Consider the following 20106-nt stretch of genomic DNA (forward strand, 5'->3'; position numbering starts at 1 on the left):
CTGCCATAAAAGAAAAAATCAAAATATTATCTCTGATTATAGGCTTTGTAAATAAAATAAAATTTTATATTACTTAACAGAGATTCAAATTACCCAAAGAAACTTAAGAAAAAATAGAAAACGTAAAGAACCCTATGTCCATTCAAGAAATTTAAATTAAAATTATACAACTTCCCATACACGAACTCCAGTCCCATACAGTTGCACTCTTGAATTCTATTTAAAGAAGAAATAATATCAATCCTATGCAAAGTTTTTCGGAAAACAGAAGAGGAGGGATGATTTCACAATTCATTTTATGAAGCCACTATAAGCCAGGTACTGAAACCAGAAAAAGTCAATGCAAGAAAATAAAATTCCAGACAGATATCTTTCATGCATATAAGTACAAAATCCTTTTAAAAATTAGAAAATGGAATATTAAAGTATTACTTAACAAGATAATACACTCTGATCAATATTGGTATGTATGCCAGAAATGCAAAAAAAAATCCCAGAAATCAACCATTATGTGTCACTACATTAATAGGTCAAGGGAGAAGATCATATGATCATTACAGTTGATTCATAAAAAGCATTTGATAAAATACAATATGCATTTATGAAAACAACTCTCAAAAACCTAGAAATAGAAGGGACTTTCTTAAACTGATGAAGGACATCAATGTAAAACCTTCAGAAAATAGAATTCTTGAAGGTAAAATATCGAATGCTTTCCTCATGAGATTGGGAATAAGAGAAAGATATCCTCTCTTACCACTTCTATTCAATATTCTACTTACTCTACTTAAGGTCCTAATTTGTGTGATATGACAAGAACAGAAACTAAAATTATAAAAATTAGTAAGAAAATAAGAAGTTAAGATAGTGTACCTTGAAAACGCTAAGGAATCTATGAGAAAGCAACTACAACTACCTGAATTCAGTGATGTTGCAGGATAAAAAGTTAATATGTACGTATTTATATGTATATATGTGTGTGTAAATATTACATAGATATAACTTATCTATATAAATATATATAACATTTACACACATATATATTATCAGTGAACAATTACAAATATAATAGTATCATTTATAATACCATTTTAAAAAATCGCATACTCAGAGATAAAATCAGCAAAGACCTCTACCGTGGAAACTAAATACTGCTGAGAGAAATGAAAAGACATCTAAATAAATGTAGTGATAAGCCATTCATGATTGGAATAGTCAATATTGTTAAGATGTCAGTTCTCCTTACAGTAACCTATTGATTGAACACAATTCCAATAAAAATCCTGAAAGCCAGGCATTTTTTCTAGAACTTGACAAGTTAATTTTAAACTGTATTTGGAAGGCTAAGGACCAACACTAGCCAAATTATCTCAAAAAGGAAGAACCAAGTTGGAATGTGTACCCTTTCTAATTTCTGGGCTTATTATAAGTGACAGTAATCAGGACAGGATAGACAAATAGGTCAGTGGAACAGAACAGAAAGAAAATGATCCACATATATGGATCAGTAATTTTTTTTTTTTTTTTTAATTTTTGTCTGTGTTGGGTCTTCGTTTCCGTGCGAGGGCTTTCTCTAGTTGCAGCAAGCGGGGGCCACTCTTCATCGCGGTGCGCGGGCCTCTCACTATTGCGGCCTCTCTTGTTGCGGAGCACAGGCTCCAGACGCGCAGGCTCAGTAGTTGTGGCTCACGGGCCCAGTTGCTCCACGGCATGTGGGATCTTCGCAGACCAGGGCTCGAACCCGTGTCCCCTGCATTGGCAGGCGGACTCTCAACCACTGAACCACCAGGAAAGCCCTGGATCAGTAATTTTTGACAAGGGCACCAAAGCCCTTTTTCATAAGCTTATTGGTCATTTCGATGAGAAAAGGAATATTTCTTTAATAAATAGTTTTAGACTGACTGGATATCTATACAGGAAACAATGAACCTTAACCTCTACCTCACACCATACTCAAACATCAATTTAAGGTGGATGCAAATTTAGAATAGGCTAAGATTTCTTATATAAAACACTGAAAAAAAAAACTGTAAAAAGAAATAATTTGGGCTTCATCAAAATTCAAACCTTTGCTCCTCAAAAAACACCATCAAAAAAAGTTAAAAGGAAATAAATAAAAAATAAAAATGGAATGCCACAAACTGGAAATAAATTAGTGACGTGCTGAGCTTCTGGCTCACAGGAGGCTACTAAAATAGGCAAAAATAACCTACAGTGTTAGAAATCAGATCAGTGGTTGCTTCTGGGGGCCATGGGCAGCTGGAAAATAGCATAAGGGAACTTTCTGAGGTGACAGAAGAGTTGTGTCTTGTGCATTTGTCAAAACTGAATGAACATTTTAAATAAGATATGAACATTTCATTGTGCTTCAATATACCAGTTACTGTAAAAAATAAAATGCTAAAACTGCTATGAGCGGGTAAGATAATATTTAACCTTTCAGTAACAAAGGACTTAGTAGAAAAACTAAAACTGTTTTCCATTTTCTGGCCATAAATACCATAAACAAAATTAAGGAAACCTGATATGAAGTCTTTGTCATAAACATGGTAGGAAAAATTTGTAGTATATAGAATTCTTAAAATCAACAGAGAAATAATAAACCTAGTTTAAAAATCTGGCAGAGGACATTTATATAAAATGAATATATAAAATATAAAATATGTTTTTTAATTGGAATACGGATTGGTAAGGAATTTCTGGAAAGCAATTTGGCAATGTGTGGTTCTTAAAAGAGTTCATGGCATTTAATACAATAATTCAGATTATAGTACCCAATGTAAGTTAATAATCAAGAGTATTAAAATGATCCAAAATGTATATATAAGAATAAAGTAAACCCTATGACTCAATATAAAATGAGTGAATTATTTAGCAAATTGAGCTGAAAGTTGGTTATTTTCTTGTAGCCTAATTTATATCAGACAGAAGTTGACTTAACTTCAATATTCATCAAATAGATAATCATTAAATGAAATATGGCATAGCTATACAGTAGAATATTATGCAATCATTAAAATTATATCCCCAAGGAATACTTAATAGCACCTGAAAATTTTATACTATAGTAAAGGCAATATAAAGGGTTCAGTACTTTATATTCTGTATGATAATTAGTACAATATATGTGCATATCTTTGTATATTAAGATACACATTACTTTAACAGATTATCTCTATACGGTATAATAGTTGAATTTTTAATGATTTTCTGTATTTACTACAATGAACATGATTTACTTGGAAATGCAGATAAAATGCTGTCAACAGTAATTTTTTTGTAAAAAAAAGAAAAGGAAAGAAAGAAGGAAGGAAGGAGGGAGGAAAGAAAGGAAGGAAGGAAAAAAATAAATTAGTTCCTGGGGGATTAAAAGATATTACTGGGTTTTTTTTTAAGTGCTGCCATTTGATACAAGAATTGCAAGGATTCCAATTCACAGTGTCCATTGAGCAGATGTCACCTGGCAACTGCATTTATTGCTATTGCCACGTTATAATAAAATAAATTTTGACAAATTTCAGTACTCTGGTGGAAATGGAGTCACAATTTCTGAAGAGTTCCACAAATTTTGACAAGCATAAATCATGCTTTGTTTCATTGCTGGTTTAATTGCATTATACAGATCTCAAGATGTGTCTAAATGTGCAAATATCTGCTTTCTCAGCGTGGCTCCATTTCTAAGTCTGCTGAAATTGAAGGCTGACCACTGCAATATCCCAATATTACAGCCATTTGGAGACAAGAATATAAAGTTCAGAATGATCTTGAAATATCTCATTATTTTCTGAGTAGTATCTGGTTCTATTGAATTTTGTGGCACTTCATATGACCCTTAAAAACAAAGCATATTGTATCAAACAATGGGGTGAATCTAGATTCGAAATTGAGATGAATGAATACTCAATAAATTCCAACCCTCCCAAGCATGCATTTAGTTTTTCAAACACCAGATTCTTGTGGACTTACTCATTAGTGGTTAATATTAGACCAATAACTCTGGTCCTTTGGCTAAATAACATTTAGTAGACTGTTTACTAATTAGTATTAATATTAAAATTTCATGTTTGGAATTGGTATGTAACAATTGTTAAATATAGAGCCTATAGTGGGACTTTCTTGCTGTCTCAGAAATGTACTGCAGCCCCAGAGTGGTGGATAATGGGTGAAAAGCACCATGAAATTCTAAAGAGCAGGCTGGAAGATTAATTGAGGAGGATTCTCTCATAGGAGAAGAGCAGAAAGGAGGGGGTCTACCCCCCTCCAAGCACGATGAAGGGGGAAAGGCAAGAGAACCACTCACAGAATTTGGATTGTTTGCCAGATGGGGAGGTTCATCTCTCACCCAGGCTGGCAGAGCTGTAGAATCATCTAGTCCTGCCCAGGCTGGTACCAGAGCAGTGTGCAAGAGAGTATGGGGGACAACCTGAGTTTGGAGGTGTAGTGGTTATTCTTCTCACCATGGTGAATCTGCGAGCAGGATACAGGATGCAGCTGCAGCTGTTCGTGGTGGCTAAATAAGGAGATAAAGGTCACCAACTGGACAAGGTTCATTTCCACATTTGATGGAACAAATAAGTTTGGGTCTTTTAATGAATTAGCTGCAGTAATAAATTTAACTGAAAAGATGTCTTCCGTAACTATCAATTTTCACATGAAATTTTGAGAAAAAAATTGAATTCTCTTGCTATAAAATAATTTGTTAAATCTTTAAAATTATTTTGACCAGTAAGTTGTATGTAGAGTGAGTTTTACTTTATGGAAACACTGGTTGATAGAAACAACTAAGTGAAATTCAAAATTATACATTGTCCAATCACTTAGAGCTATTATTAATCATTACATAACCATATATATGTATATAAATATTAACTTTAAGTTATTTAATTTAATAATACCTGAATATTTTAATTAATGAACTTTAACAAATATTTAAGTCTCTACTATATGGAAGACCCTGTAATTGAAATTCAGAAAATTAGGGATGCCACCAAATTGCTAAAGAACACTTTTCTTATTGTGGGGCTTCTCCTTTTGAGCCATACTTGGATTTTAGGAAGAGAAGGTAAAAGTATAAGACTTAACTGAAGTTATTATAAAGTTTAACCTCTCCCCATGGAAAACCTGATGGTTTTAATATTTATGAATCCCTTGTTTTTCACATATTTAGGTGTAATACTTAGTTCCATGTTCCATCCTTTCTTTTGACCCAACCTTCAAACCCACAACTTCTGAAGTATCAGGAGAAGTGGGATAGACAGAGGGGGATAGACTGCTCAGCAATCAGCTAACAGCTAAAACTTACAGGACTTTCTTTGAAAAAAGAGTGGACTGGCATCCAATAGACATTTCCCAAATTTATTTTAATTAATCAGCTAATATACACAAGATGTATTTTATATTCATGCAGTCACAGACACTGAGTGTTTACTATGAGGTAGATTCACAAAATTATTCAATGCATAAATTCCAGAAGTCTGTTTTTTTTTAATATTTCAATTTATTATCAAGGAAACTTAGCTGAGCAGATACGTCTGTTTTTCAGCATGGTTCTCCTTTAAAACCAGTGTTCCATCTCTTCTATTACAAGATGGAAATTTCCAAGAAACTGGTTGAAGAGCTCATCATCCTTTTGTTTTCTGTTCATTTATTTCTAGTCACTGGAGGGTATTTTGCTTCATGTCAGAAACCTCATCTGTGATGCTCTGCTTCCTGCTGCAGCTGCAAGCGCCACTTACCTCCACTTGCCAGGCTCCAGATAATATTATATTGGGTTAGTTCCTGCCCTAAACAAGATCTATGTACAACCTCACTGGCTGAGAAGGGAAGGTTTCTGTCCTTCTCAGGGTCTCCCACATATCACCTGGGGTCTCACTATCCCTTTTGCCAGGACCATTTCTCCTGAATGTAGCTACCCTTTCTCTCCAGATCTTGTCCAATTCAATTTGACCAAACCTTGTTTTGTAGCCCCCTCGAGACTGTTCTTGTGGTTGTGACCTTAACCCTGTGTCAAGGCCATTTGGGGCATGGTCTCTTCCTTTGGACCTCTTAATCCAGCCCTAGAGTAAAACTGCCCTAGTAAGTGCAACTGCAGATTCAACAACAGTAAACATCTTTGTTGGACAGAACAATTCCTCTTATAAATATTTCACCTTGTTATTGTTTTGGCCATTTAAAATAAAATTATGTTTTCTCATATATCTGTCAGCCATTATACAAACCTAAGTTTTACCAAAATACAGTTTTATGGGCAATGTGTTTGGGATTTTTCACTCTAGAATTCTATAGTTTATATGTGTGAACACATTTAAAACTAATATTTTTTACATAACCTTTCAAAAATTTATTTCTTCACACATTCACCAGTCTTCACAGGACTTTATATTTTATTCATGTTTCAGGACATTATTATCATTATTTAGACAGCTAGTTTCTTTTCTAATTCTTTTGGCTACTTGGAACTCTGATGTTTAGTGCTTCTTTATAGTGTTTTTATTGTTATTGTTGATGATCTCAAAAGGAAATACTTGGAATATACATATCTTGCTGAATTGTAAACTATCTCTCATATACCCCCTTTCTTTCTATGCCTCTCTCCCTTCTTTTGTTCCAGTTGGCATAAGAACCCTTTCTTGACAAGTCAGTCATGAGTCAGTTGAGATAGGATTAATTGATTTGAGCAAAGATTAGAAAGCAATTTTGAAGAAAATGTGCTGATTTGCTCTACTGGAACATAGCACTACTCTTCAAAAGCATTCCTCATGGTTTCTCTGATGCTGCGACTTCCTTGGCAATATTTTTAAATGAGTTTCACAAATCGGCGCTTCTCAAAGTGTGGTCCGCAGAGTAGCAGCATTAACATCTCCTGGGAACAAGTAGAAATGTAAATTATCCAGCCCTGGGGTAGACCTACTGTTATCAGAAACAATAATGGTGGAGGCAAGCCAGCCATCTGTATTGAAGCAAGCCCTCCAGGTAATTTTGATGCACACTGAAACCTGAAAACCAGTACTCTAGGCAGTAAAACCCAAATGCAGTTTCTTAAATAAAAAGGTGACATGATCAGAGATTGGTTTAAAAAACCTGCCTGATAGAATTATTTCACAGAGGTAAGTATTTTTAAAAGTCATTTTAATGGAACCAGTTTTGACTATTTCATATTGAAATGGTCCAATGGAAAACATAACAAGTTTTAGTAAAACAATGTGTTTTATGTTGCTAAGGGCATAAAATAATTTCTTCATAGCAAATGCAGAAACCTTCCTTCCGTTAAATTGGAATTCAAAGAAGTATAATTTGCTAAATGACTTGATGTGCTGCCCTTATCTTTCTGTGCCTGGTTTTCTGCTGGATTAATTAGCCTACGTTTTCATTGAATCTCAAATCCTTGGAAATTAGCCATTAGAGGAAGATAAATTTTGAATATTTAAATATTGAAAATAAAATTGTTTGGGGTAATTCCTTTCTTAAGATAGAAGAAATAGCATCAAAAAGAAGGTAGGAGCATTCAAAACCGTAGCAAAAAGGGGTTACTTGAGTTGCCAGGTTAAAAAAAAAAATGTGGGAAAGTAGAAGGCAGGCCAGAGGGAAGGGATGCAGGTAAGGTTCACCTGCTTTGTGCTGCCTAGAGGTGGCCCTGGAAGGGCTCCTTTGGGGAGCTATCCCATCACTTTGAATTTGTTCGTAAATGCGCCTCAAAGACTTTGGTGTCTAGAGCCCTATGTCATGTGACTCATAATAAATTCATGTATTCATTATTTTCCAGCTTTCTCCAATGGCCATCGTGATGACTGTACTTTTTCTGTGTTTATTACTGTTAGGTTTTATCTGCTAACATTAGAGCACGCAGACATTTCTGTGAAAACGTTATGGTTCTTCTGGGTCCTCTGAAATACTGTGTAGATTATGTGCAACCTTTCATGGAACATCCAGTTGAAGGACACTCTGTGTCAGGATCATTTTTTTGTATGCTCCGTTTTTTCAGTTACAAACAATGGGTGTGAATATCAAGGGTCAGTGCAGTCATAAGCAACAGTAAGATTGTTTAATGATGTTTACTTATTTCAGTATTTTTTTAAAAGTGTTGTTATTTCTTGGCATTTTGGCAGTGAGTCTTCCGATGCTTTCTTCAGACTCCGGGATTGATGGAAAGGAAAGCATTTAGAGGACTGTTTCACTTTCCACTTTTATAATGACAATATTTTCCCTATGCACAACAGATGCCACTGACACATGGTTAGTTCCAAATGTAGATGCTGAACTTCATCAAAAGTGTCTTGAGCAAAGAAAAGAATATTGCTGTTCAGGCATTAACTATAGCCCTGAGTCACTCTGTTGGGTCCAAGTTTCATTTATATTCTCATATTAAATCATACCCTTTTGATTTATTTGTAATCCCATTGGAGAGGGAACTGTGCTGGGAAAGTGAGGGATGTATTTAATGCTGCATGTAGATACTTGCACACAAGAATTTTAAGATTTATGCAATATGTATGTGTCTATGTAGATATAGATACAGCCTTTTATTGCACATAATTAATGGGACAATATTCTTCATTTTTCAGCTATAGAATTTATCTCATTTTGCCTTTTCTTTGGGAAATAATTGTGAAATCTATATACATATTACTTTCATGGGTCAACAACCTAATTAGAATATTGAATCATTAGATTATTTTTGGTCCCAGAATATCTAGACACTTGAACATAAATATTGTCCATATGATTACTAAGTTTCAAGCTGTCGTGCTTAAGTTAAATATAACTGATTTTGCATCAGAAAATCCTTGCTTTACAAAATACCTGCCACTGAAAAGATTCTTTCTATTTTACAGACAATTCCAGCTCAGTGCCAGCAAACATACAGTGTTTCAGATTGTCGCATCATGATGGATGATAGCACATTTCTAAACATCTCAATCCTTTACAAACTGCAGCTGCACCATTATGCCTCTCAAAATAATTCATGCAACAGCACTGCCTTTAAAGCACTATTCACAATTAAATTCAAACTCACAAAGATGTATCTGCCAGTTATTCTTAAACTTTTTGTTATCACGACTCATTATTTTTTTGTAATTCCTCAATTCTTGCAGCCCATATTCATCGTGGGATATATTTATTTCATTCATACAATTAACTAATATTTATTGATCATTTACTATAAACCAAGAATACGGTGCTAGGAGCTAGGGATACTTTATAGGACACTTTGTAGGTCATACCAAGTTCTTTACTTCCTGGGACTTACCAACTAACCTTATTTTTCAAAATAAAGTGCATCTAATGCATTTAAATGGGGATCACGGGCTGCAGGATTTTGTGGTAACCTTTGAGATACACGAAAAGTTGTAAAGCAAGGTTTGGAATCATTGCCTAATAATCAGATTTTCAATTTCAAAATATCCAGGAATGAAAGCAGTTATGTGCTTTTATTTTGCATACCAAAACAATGTCTGAAGTTCTGCCAAAGGCAGTAATGAATATCTGCAATTATCATAAGCTGAATTTGACCATGAACATTCTGTGCTTTGAGAGTCAGTCTGAGTGGGCATTAAATACTTCATGCCTCATAGGTAAAACTGAGTAAGTTTTCGTGTAAGTTAAAGAAGACATTCCTCGCAGAAATTATTTCTATGATGTCCACTTAAGATTATGTGAAGAAGCGGACAGTTACGCCATTTGGGCAGACTCCAATTAGTTTTTTGCCCTTATGTTCCCACTGTACAATTTAACCATTTAATCCCCACCGTAGAGAATGCATGCAACAAAAAGTTGAAGAATGAGTGAATGGATTAATGATTAAGAATACTTTAACTCCTTTTCCCACACAAGAAAAAGGTAGTGTTTCGCAGTATATACCGATGTCACCAAGGGACACGGTAACACTTTCTGAAGGCTGTAGGTAGGTATACAAATTCATACAGTGCTGCCATAAAAAGTCACACCTCTTTTGGCTTCATTTTCTCCATTCCTTGTTTCTTTGCAGAACGATTCAATGTGTATCTTATGCCTACACCAAATCTGGACATTTATGGCGAATGCACAATGCAGATCACTCATGAGAATATCTATCTCTGGGATATCCACAATGCCAAGGTCAAGCTGGTGATGTGGCCTCTCAGCTCACTGAGGAGATACGGGCGGGACTCAACATGGTTCACGTTTGAGTCAGGAAGGTAAGCTTTGAGCACAGAAGCCACAGGCAGGAGGTCGCGGCCCTCCTGGAGCAAAGGTTCTGTCCCACAAAGCCCAGGCTGGCCGTTTCATTTCCATGAAGGGTAGAGATCACCAAATATATATCAATAATTTCTTCACATTCTTACTGATAATCTGAATAAAATTGTGTTAATTCTATGGCAGGTTAAGTACCCCATTCAAAATAATTCCCGCCTCTTACTCTGGCATCAAACCAGTTTCATAATTATCTTTATTATACAAGATCTTTGTGAAATTATTACAATATTATATTTGGGGTGCATCCTCCTATATTTTTGGTGCAATAGGATCTCCATAAAATTCAACATGTCCTTGCCAGCATTATAATTGTGGGGTTTTTTTAAAGGGAAATATTTTGAAAGGAGTTTTATATAAAATTGCTTAAATACTACCTTTTAGGTTTGAGATAAGTTGATGAAATATTCATTTACCCAGACGTTTATGTTAATAACATTAATTAAGTATTATTAATTCAGAATGACAAAAAAAAAGTTGGCAAATCCATAGTTTATGAAATGTGTAATTCAGATTTTAAACGTAGTATGTCAAGACAAATACATTGGTTTCTTGATCACAGCATATGGTTGGAATCCATAAATGTCTAAAATGAATGCTTGCTTCACAATCATTATTCACATGTATGGGTTTAGACGTGAGCTTCAACCAACTGAATCAATGTCATTATGCTCTGACCCCTTTGTGATATTGTTGTTGCACATCCAAGACAAGACTTAGGTTTAGGGATTCTATATAAGAGATGTTTAATGTAGTCACACTTGAGGACATGATTTATCACATTCTAGAAATGAATCTGTGGCCTTATAAGGTAATTACAGTGAAGTCAGTATGTGACTAGATAGATAAATTATAATAGTTATACAACAGAATATTACTTACCCATGACACACAACTCAGATGAATCTCAAAAACATTGTTGTAAGCATTATGTGTAATTCCATTGGTAGGAAATTCTACAACAGACAAAACTAATTTACAGTGACAGAAAGCAAATGAATGGTTGCCTAGGGTTGGGGATAGGGAGAGAATGGACTCCAGGAAACACAAAGGAACTTTGGGGGCGGTGAAAATGCCCTGTATCCTGACTTTTGTCAAGAGCCATGGGACTGTTTATAAATATTGGTGTGCATTGTTATATGCAAATTATCCCCCAGTGTTTTTAATGTGAAAAGAAAAAGTGGGGAAAGAAAGTTGGAGGGGATTTATTATCCTTATTTTATACACTTTCCCACTGTTTGAGGTTTGACAATGAGCATTTGTTACTTTTACAACAAAACGCTTCCTCTGGAAGGAATGGGGCCAAGGAAGGGGAGAGAGCCCCAAGCATTTTCTGGAGAGGGGGTCTTGAAGCTGTGAGATACAGCCAGGCCTTTATTCCTAGATAGGCGAAGTAAAGTCAGAAGTATGTTTTCATAACCTGAGCAGGCTTTGCACTTTTTACATTTTTCTTGTAAGTCTCCATTTTTTAATACTTTATATCGTCTGATTAAAAAGTTAACCCAAACTTTTGAGGGAGTAGTTGGAAAGAAAAGCTTAAAATCACTCATAATTTCTCCATCTTGAGAAAATGGCTTTTAATATTTTGGTTTACTTCTTTCCAAGATATTTTAAAATCAGCATATTTTCACTTTACATTATATTGAGACGTAATCTCTGAGTCCTGTAAAATCAAGATTTTTGTGGTCATATGGTATCTGAACATATGGCTGTACTATCATTAATTTAATATTAGGGTGTTTCCAGAATGAACTATTATAAATAAAGCCACACTGACCGACCATCTGCGAAAAGATGTGCAAATATCTGATCATTTTCTTAGCAGAGCCTTTTTCAAGAAGAATTACTGGGTCAAAAGCTGTGAACATTTTCAGGGTTCTTCACAATATAGCAAATTGCTTTCAAGGGAAGTAATATCAATTCACACGCCCTCTAAGGGTGCAAAGAGAGTGCTCTTCTTGACCCCATAACCACAGCATTAAAATGATGATTTAAGATGTTTCTCTTTTGATAGAGGACTTGGATATCTTGTTATTTTTTTTCTTTTCTCCTTTGTTTCTTTATGTTTGGAGGTGTGTCCTTGTGTTCGTTTCTATATTTTTCCTTCTTTGAATTTTGGGTGTCCTTTGCCCTTTAATAATTGGGCTATTGACCATGATTCTGTGTGTCTAGTTTGTAAATTCCAGAAGATCTCACTCTTATTAAAGGTAGCCAAGGACAGAAGGTTTTGTCCATGTGTGATCCAGAGAAATGAAAGCAGGACGCTGTGTTCCCTAGGCCAGGACTGGGAGAGGCGGGGAGGGGAATGGTGTGGGTGATGACCAGTGACAATTTAAAGGAAAAGTTGGCAGGTGAGGCCCGGCCTGTCATCCTAGTGAACCTTGAGCTGAAGAATGACATTTTCTGCGTTTTATTTTACTAGCTCTTTGCACAAGGCACATAATTTGGAAGCAGTTTCTAGCCATTTATTTATACTACTGCATGTACTGGAATGTAATAAAATTGGATGTCAAAGTAGTCTTTTTTCTACTGACAGGCTTTTTCCAAAATGCACTTTAAATTCTACTGTACCAATAAAAGATAAGAGTAGACAGTAAAAGAGGAGCAAGGTCATTCTTTCTAGAGGAGCATACCTCATCCAGCCTCACATTCTTACCCCCTACATGTGAGGACAGAAGGAGAGCAAGGACCAGGAAGCGTTCACTGGGAGCTGTCCTCCGAGGGGCGCAGCCTGGGGAGATGAAGACATAGTCCCCTGCCTGCTTAGAGGAATTGCTCTTTTTTTTTTTTAAAAATAAATAAATAAATTTATTTATTTATTTATGGCTGCGTTGGGTCTTCGTTGCTGCGCGTGGGCTTTCTCTAGTTGCGGCGAGCGGGGGCTACTCTTCGTTGTGGTGAGCAGGCTTCTCATTGCTGTGGCTTCTCTTGTTGCAGAGCAGGGGCTCTAGGCGCACGGGCTTCAGTAATTGTGGCACGTCGGCTCAGTGGTTGTGGCTCGCGGGCTCCAGAGCGCAGGCTCAGTAGTTGTGGTGCACAGGCTTAGTTGCTCCATGGCATGTGGGATTTCCCTGGACCAGGGATCGAACTCATGTCCCCTGCGTTGGCAGGCGGATTCTTAACCACTGCGCCACCAGGGAAGTCCCAGGAATTGCTCTTTTACCATAAAGGTTTTAAGTTTGTATTTTAAGAGTGAAAACGACCCAGTTGTCATGCAAGATTATTTAATCAAAAAATCAAAAAAGATATCCAAACCTGCAGAGGAAGTCATAGGATTCATGATTATGTGCAGTTTTATCCTGTGAAAGACAAAACCACTTTTTTAACTGCTGATGTGGCTTTTTCACTTCACATAACCTCATAAATATTGTAAGCAAAAATAAGGATGAGCTCAAATGCCTGTATAGCAAAATTCAAGTGAGCCCCGAATCCTTTTTTATAAAATGATTGTTCAAAACATAACCTCCCTATTCAGCACAATGCTTAATATAACACAATTGGTGCTTAAAATGTATGTCTTACTAACTTTGATAATATTATCCCTATTGAGAAGCCTGGGGAAAATCTGGTTACAGATTTTTAACAATTGGAAATATAAAACAATACGGTTCCCACAGGAAGATGATTAATGGAAGCAAATGCTCTATAATCAAGGATTTTGTGATGTCATAGTGAGGCTTATTCTATCCTTAAACCTTTTTTGATCAGTAATGCAGAGAGAAATCCTTCCTTCTCTAATGTATGACCAGTTAGTTAAAATAAAAGGTAAGGCAGAGAGTTTTTAAATGTGATACCAAAGCATGATTATTCCGCCCCCCCCCCCAAAAGATAATTTGACTGTAGCAAAATTAAGAACTTGCCTCTGCAAAAATACTTTTAAGGGAATGAAAGGCAAGACACTGATCTAGAGAAAATATTTGGAAGTCACATATTTGACAGTGCACTTGTATCCAAAACATATAAAGAACTTCCAACTCAAAAATAAGAAAAAATACAACCCAATTTTAAAAATAGGGAAAAGATTCAAGCAGAAACTTCACCAAAGAAGACATATGATTGATCAATTATCACAGTAAAAGATTCCAAACCTAATTATTCATTAGGGAAATGCAAGTTAAAACCACAATGAGATACAATTATATATCTATTCTAATGGATATAATTAAAAAGGAAAATCTGACAATATCAAATGCTGACAAAGATGGACAGCAAATGGAACTCTCCTATAATGTTGGTGGGAATGCAAAATGGTACAGTGATTTGGAAAGGCACTTTGACAGTTTTAAATAAACCTCAACATACACTTAAGATATGATCCAGCAATCTGCTTCTTGGTATCTCCTCATGAAAAATAAAAATATATATAGGTTCGTACCAAAACCTATACATGAATGTAGCTAGCCATTTTATTCATCGTTTCCAAAAACTGGGCAAATGAAATACCCTTCACTGAATGAATAAACAGACTGTGATAAATCCATAGGGTGCTACTCAGCAACATAAAGGAGCAAATGACTGATACACACATGATGAATATATCACAGACTCATTGTTCTAAGTGAAAGAAACCATATCCTATGAACAACATACTCTGTGATGCCACGTATATGGGGAAAAAATGCTATAAGCTTAGAAAAGAGACCAGTGATTGCCAGAGGGTGGGGTGTAGAAAGGAATTGACTAACAAAGCAAAAACATAAGGGAAATTTGGGAGATGGTGGAACTGTTCTTTATCCTGATTGAGGTGGTGGATATGTAATTCTGTACATTTGTCAAAACCCAGAGAACTGTTTGGCACAAAGAATGAATGTTACTATATGGAAATTTTTAAATTTAAAAATAAATTTTAAAAAAGGAAAGAGTTTCACATATATAACCAAATGATTTTTGGCAAGCCTGCCAGGACCTTTCAATGGTGAAAGGACAGTCTTCAACAAATAGTGCTGAAAAAATTGTATATCCACGTGCAAAGGAATGAAGTTGGTCCCTTACTTACCACCATATTTCACAAAAATTAACTCAAAGTGAATCAAAGACCTAAATGTAACACCTAAAACTATAAAACTCCTAGAAGAAAACATAGATCAAAACTTTACAACTTTGGATCTGGCAGTGATTTCTTGGATATAACACCAAAGGCAACAAAAGAAAAAGTAGACAAATTGAACTTATTGAAAATTTAAAGAATTTGTGCATCAAAAAACAATATCAGCAGAGTAAAGAGGCAACTCACGAAATGGGAGAAAATATTTACAAGTCATATATTTGATAAGGGATTAATGTCTAGAGTATAGAGAGAACTTCTAAAAATCAATAACAACATAAAACAAACAATCTAATTAAAAAATAAGCAAAGGACTTAAGTAGACATTTCTCCAGAGAAGATATACAAATAGTCAATAGCATATGAAACGATGCTCAACGTCACTAATTTTTAGAGAAATGCAAATCAAAACTGTGATAAGATGCCACTCACACCCATTAGGAGGGCTACTATCAAAATAATAATAATAAGTGGTGGTGAGGGTGTGGAGGAATTAGAACTGTTGTGCACTGTTGGTGGGTACGTAAAACTGTAGAGCCCCTGTGGAAAACAGCATGGCAGTTCCTCAAAAAATTAAAACTAGGGTTACCATATATGATCCAACAATTCCACTTATGGGTATACACCCAAAAGAATTGAAAGTAGGGTCTCAAAAAGATATTTGTACACTAATGTTCGTAGAAGCATTATTCACAAGAGCTAAAACATGAAAGCAACTCAAGTGTCCATCAATGGATAAATGGATTTTTAAAATGTGATATATGCATACAATGAAGATTATTATGCAGCCATAAAAAGCAAGGAATTCTGACACATGCTGTAACATCGGTGAACCTTGAGGACACTATGTGAAGTGAAATAAGCCAGCCACAAAGAGTCAAGTACAGTATGATTCGACTTACATGAGGTACTTAAAGTGGTCAAAATCATAGAGACAGAAAGTAGAATGGTGATTGCCAGGAGCTAGATGGAGAGGAGATGGACAATTATTGTTGAATCAGTATAGAGTTTCAATTTTACAAGATGAAAAGAGTTATGGGGATGGACAGTGATGATGGTTTCACAATATTATAAATGTATTTAATATCACTAATCTTAAAAACGGTTGAGATAGACCACACAATATTGAAGGAAAAGAACTAAGTGAAAAGACCGATACTACCGGACTTCAAGACATAACTATAAATCTACTGTCATGAAGACAGTGTAGTATTAGTGAAGAACACACAAATAGGCCAGTGAATCAGAATAGAGAGCCCAGAAATAGGCCCCGATAAGTAAAGTCAACTGATCTATGACAGAGGAGCAAAGGCAATACAATGGAGAAAAGCTAGCCTCTTCAACAAATAGTTTTGGAAAAACTAGACATTCTCATGCTAAAAATAATTCTAGACACAGACCTTACACCCTTGACAAAAATTAACTCAAAATGGATCACAGACCTAAATGTAAAATGCAAGACAATAAAACTCCTAGAATATAACATAGGAGAAAACCTACATGACCCTGAGTATAGTGATGACATTTTAGACACAACACCAAAGTCATGATCCATTAAAGAGTTAACTGATAAGCTGGACTTCATTAAAATTAAAAACTTCTGCTCTGCAAAAGACTTCTCAATGAGAAGACAAGCCACAGGCTGGTAGAACATATTTGAAAAGGATACGTATGATAAAGGACTTTATCCAAAATTACAAAGACTCTTAAAACTCAACAGTAAGAAAGCAAAAACCCAATTAAAAAATGAGCCAAAGACTTTGACAAATAACTTGTCAAAGAAGATATATAGATGGCAAATAAGTACACCATATATCATCAGGGGAATATAAATTAAAATAACAATTAGATACCACTATACACCTGCTAGAATGCCCAAAATCTGGAACAATGACAACAGTAAATGCTGGAGAGAATGTGGAATAAAAGGACTTTTCATTCCTTGCTCATAGGAATGCAAAATGGTGTGGCCACTTTGGAGGACAATTTGGTGGTTTCTTATGAAACTAAACATATTCCTACCATACAGTATAGCAATCAGGCTCCTTGATATTTACCCAAAGAAGTTGAAAACTTATGTCCACACAAAAACCTATACATGAATGGTTATAGCAGGTTTATTCATAATTGCCAGAGCTTGGGATCAACCAAGATGTCCTTCAGAAGGTGAATGGATAAACTGTGTTGCATACAAATAATAGAATACTATTCAGCCCGAAAAAGAAATGAACTATCAAGTCATGAAAAGATGTGGAGGAACCTTAAATTGCATACTGCTAAGTGAAAGAAGCTAATCTGAAAAAGCTACACACCTTATGATTCTAACTATATGACATTCTGAAAAAGCAAAACTGGAGACAGTAAAAAGATCAGTAGTTGCCAAGGGGTTCGAGGATGGTAGAGGATAAATAGAGCACAGAAAAATTTTAGGGCAGTGAAAATACTCTGGATGATACCATAATGATGGATACACATCTTTATACATTTGTCCAAATGCATAGGATGTACAACACCAAGAGTGAACCATAATGTAAACTCTGGACTTTGGGTGATTACGATGTCAGTGTAGGTTTATTAAGTACAACAAATGTACCACTCTGGTGGGAGATGTTGATAATGGAGGAGGCTATTCATGTGTGGGGGAAGGTATTTGTCAAATCTCTGTACTTTCCCCTTAATTTTGCTGTGAAACTAAAAACTACACTAGAAAATGGTCTTAATAAAAAAAAGTTATGTTGAATACCTTAAATGCATACAACTTCTATTGTCCTTACACCTCAATAAAGCTGGAAAAAATAAATCTTGTATGTGGAAGTGTTGGAATATATTTTTGTTCTAAATTTTACACACCTATTGTTCCCTATCATCTAATACCTTGTAACGGTATGATAAATTTCTATCATCTATTAGTACAGTTGTCTGTCGGTATTTGTGGGGGCTTGGTTCCAGGACCCCCTATGCATAACAAAATCCAAGGATGCTCAAGTTCCTCATATAAAATGTTGTAGTACAGTTGGCTCTCTGTATCCACTGGGTTCTGCATCCTCGAGGATGGATTTGAAGGACCAACTGTAACTGTGGCTGGAAACAACGGACATGCAGCACACAGGTATTTCCTTTGACTGTACCGTGAAACATGAGACATATCAACAAAGCTCTATGAAGATGGAAGAACATGTGTTTTTGCAGCACTATTAGATCTGGGTTAAAATACTTGTTCTTCTATGTATTTGGCCAAATTGGTTTTCATTCTTGTGTCTTATACCCTTTATTTTGACCACGAGGACTGAAATATTACTTTGTAGCCTTTTGTGATGTATGAGAATTAGGCAAGGTTTGGAATGTATTCAGTGCTCAAAAAATACTAGTTTTTCCCCCCTTTTTTAAATCTCTTCTTATCTTTTATTTATGAAAATTGAAATTATTTAATAAATTTATAATTTTTTAAAAGTCAGATGGTCAGTAAGCTATAATAAGATGGTGAAAATCTAAGCAAATAAAAAACTAAAAGGAAATATGAAAGAAAAATGTTTTGAAACAGCTGATGTTGACACAATTTCAATTTCCTTCACAACATGTAAAGTATTATTTGTCTGTACTCTTCTACAGTTGCTAAAAAAAAAGATAATTCTGAATTTTTTAAGTTTAGTGATATACAGCCCTAGCTGAAATGCACTCACGAATTACTAGCATGACCACGTGTATATAATATGCTGTGTGCCTGTAACAGGTAAAGATACTGATGAATTCACTGTCTTTTGAGTGAGTGGTAGGTTTACTCATTTGACTAATTAAGGACTAAAATATTTTCATTTGTATGGGAATTTTTTTAGGTTATGGCTATTTAATTAAAAATAATCATTTCAGCACTCATTGCTTGTGCTCACTGGTGGATTTCTAGCCTCGCAGTGTCCTGAGGCTTATGCCTGTGGTTATAACCAGCATTAAAATAAATGAACCCGAAGTCGTTAAGACTGGTCTGGAGTGGCACATTAACTCACTTCGAAAATTCCTCTTAAAGCTTTCATAAGCCAGTCTAAGAAACTGCAAGAAACAGTGATATGTGCATCTCCTCTGTAGGTGACCACTTCCCCAGAAAGAGTCCCTTTGTATATCTATATTCAGCACATTTGTTAAAATACAGTCTCTATTTTTTAATTACACTCTGGGCTGATACTATAATATCATGTCCTGGTGTTTTAGCTTTTTTCATAGACGAATGTTGATTTCTTCAAAGCAAGGGATCCTTTTTGATTACCAGTATTGCCATGTACAATGTTGGGCATGTGAAATAGGTGTTTGATGAATTTAATCATCTTTTGTATATGTGTTACATCTGATAGCTTTCCAAGCTCTTGCTTTAAAACACATTATTTCATCTTATCCTCATGTCAGCACTGAAGGTGGACATAGCAAATATCATTTTTATCAAGTTTTCATGGATGAAAAAATCCTTAGAAAGGTTAATAAAGTGTAACTGAGGTCACATGGAAAGTAAGGGGCTGGTAGATGCAGAGGTCAGGTCTGAGTTGTCTGATTCATTCTCCTATATGTTTTCACACCATGACTGCTCAGAGAATGACTTAGTGCTATGATCTGAATGCATTCCCCCAAAACTCATATGTTGAAACCTAACCTCCAAGGTGATGATATTAGTTGGTGGGGCCATTGGGAGGATTAGGTCATAAGTGTGGAGCCCTCCTGAATGGGATTAGTGCTCTTATAAAAGTGGCCCAACATACAATCACATCAAAAATAATAAAATATCTACGAGTAAATCTGTGTAAGGGGGTAAAAGACCTATACTCGGAAAACTATGAGACACAGATGAA

General features: G+C 35.4%; 1 protein-coding gene across 2 annotated transcripts in view; it reads left to right on the forward strand.

Annotated features, from left to right (window-relative positions):
• Positions 1-20106, forward strand: part of DOK6 (docking protein 6) — a 419540-nt gene that overhangs the window by 265745 nt on the left and 133689 nt on the right. For both annotated transcript variants that reach the window (XM_068563092.1, XM_068563091.1), the window contains exon 5: positions 9986-10175. In XM_068563092.1, coding sequence (XP_068419193.1) covers positions 9986-10175 — 190 coding nt within the window. The remainder of the gene's footprint in view (positions 1-9985; positions 10176-20106) is intronic.

Source organism: Eschrichtius robustus, chromosome 14 (assembly GCF_028021215.1).
Source record: "Eschrichtius robustus isolate mEscRob2 chromosome 14, mEscRob2.pri, whole genome shotgun sequence".
NCBI lineage: Eukaryota > Metazoa > Chordata > Mammalia > Artiodactyla > Eschrichtiidae > Eschrichtius > Eschrichtius robustus.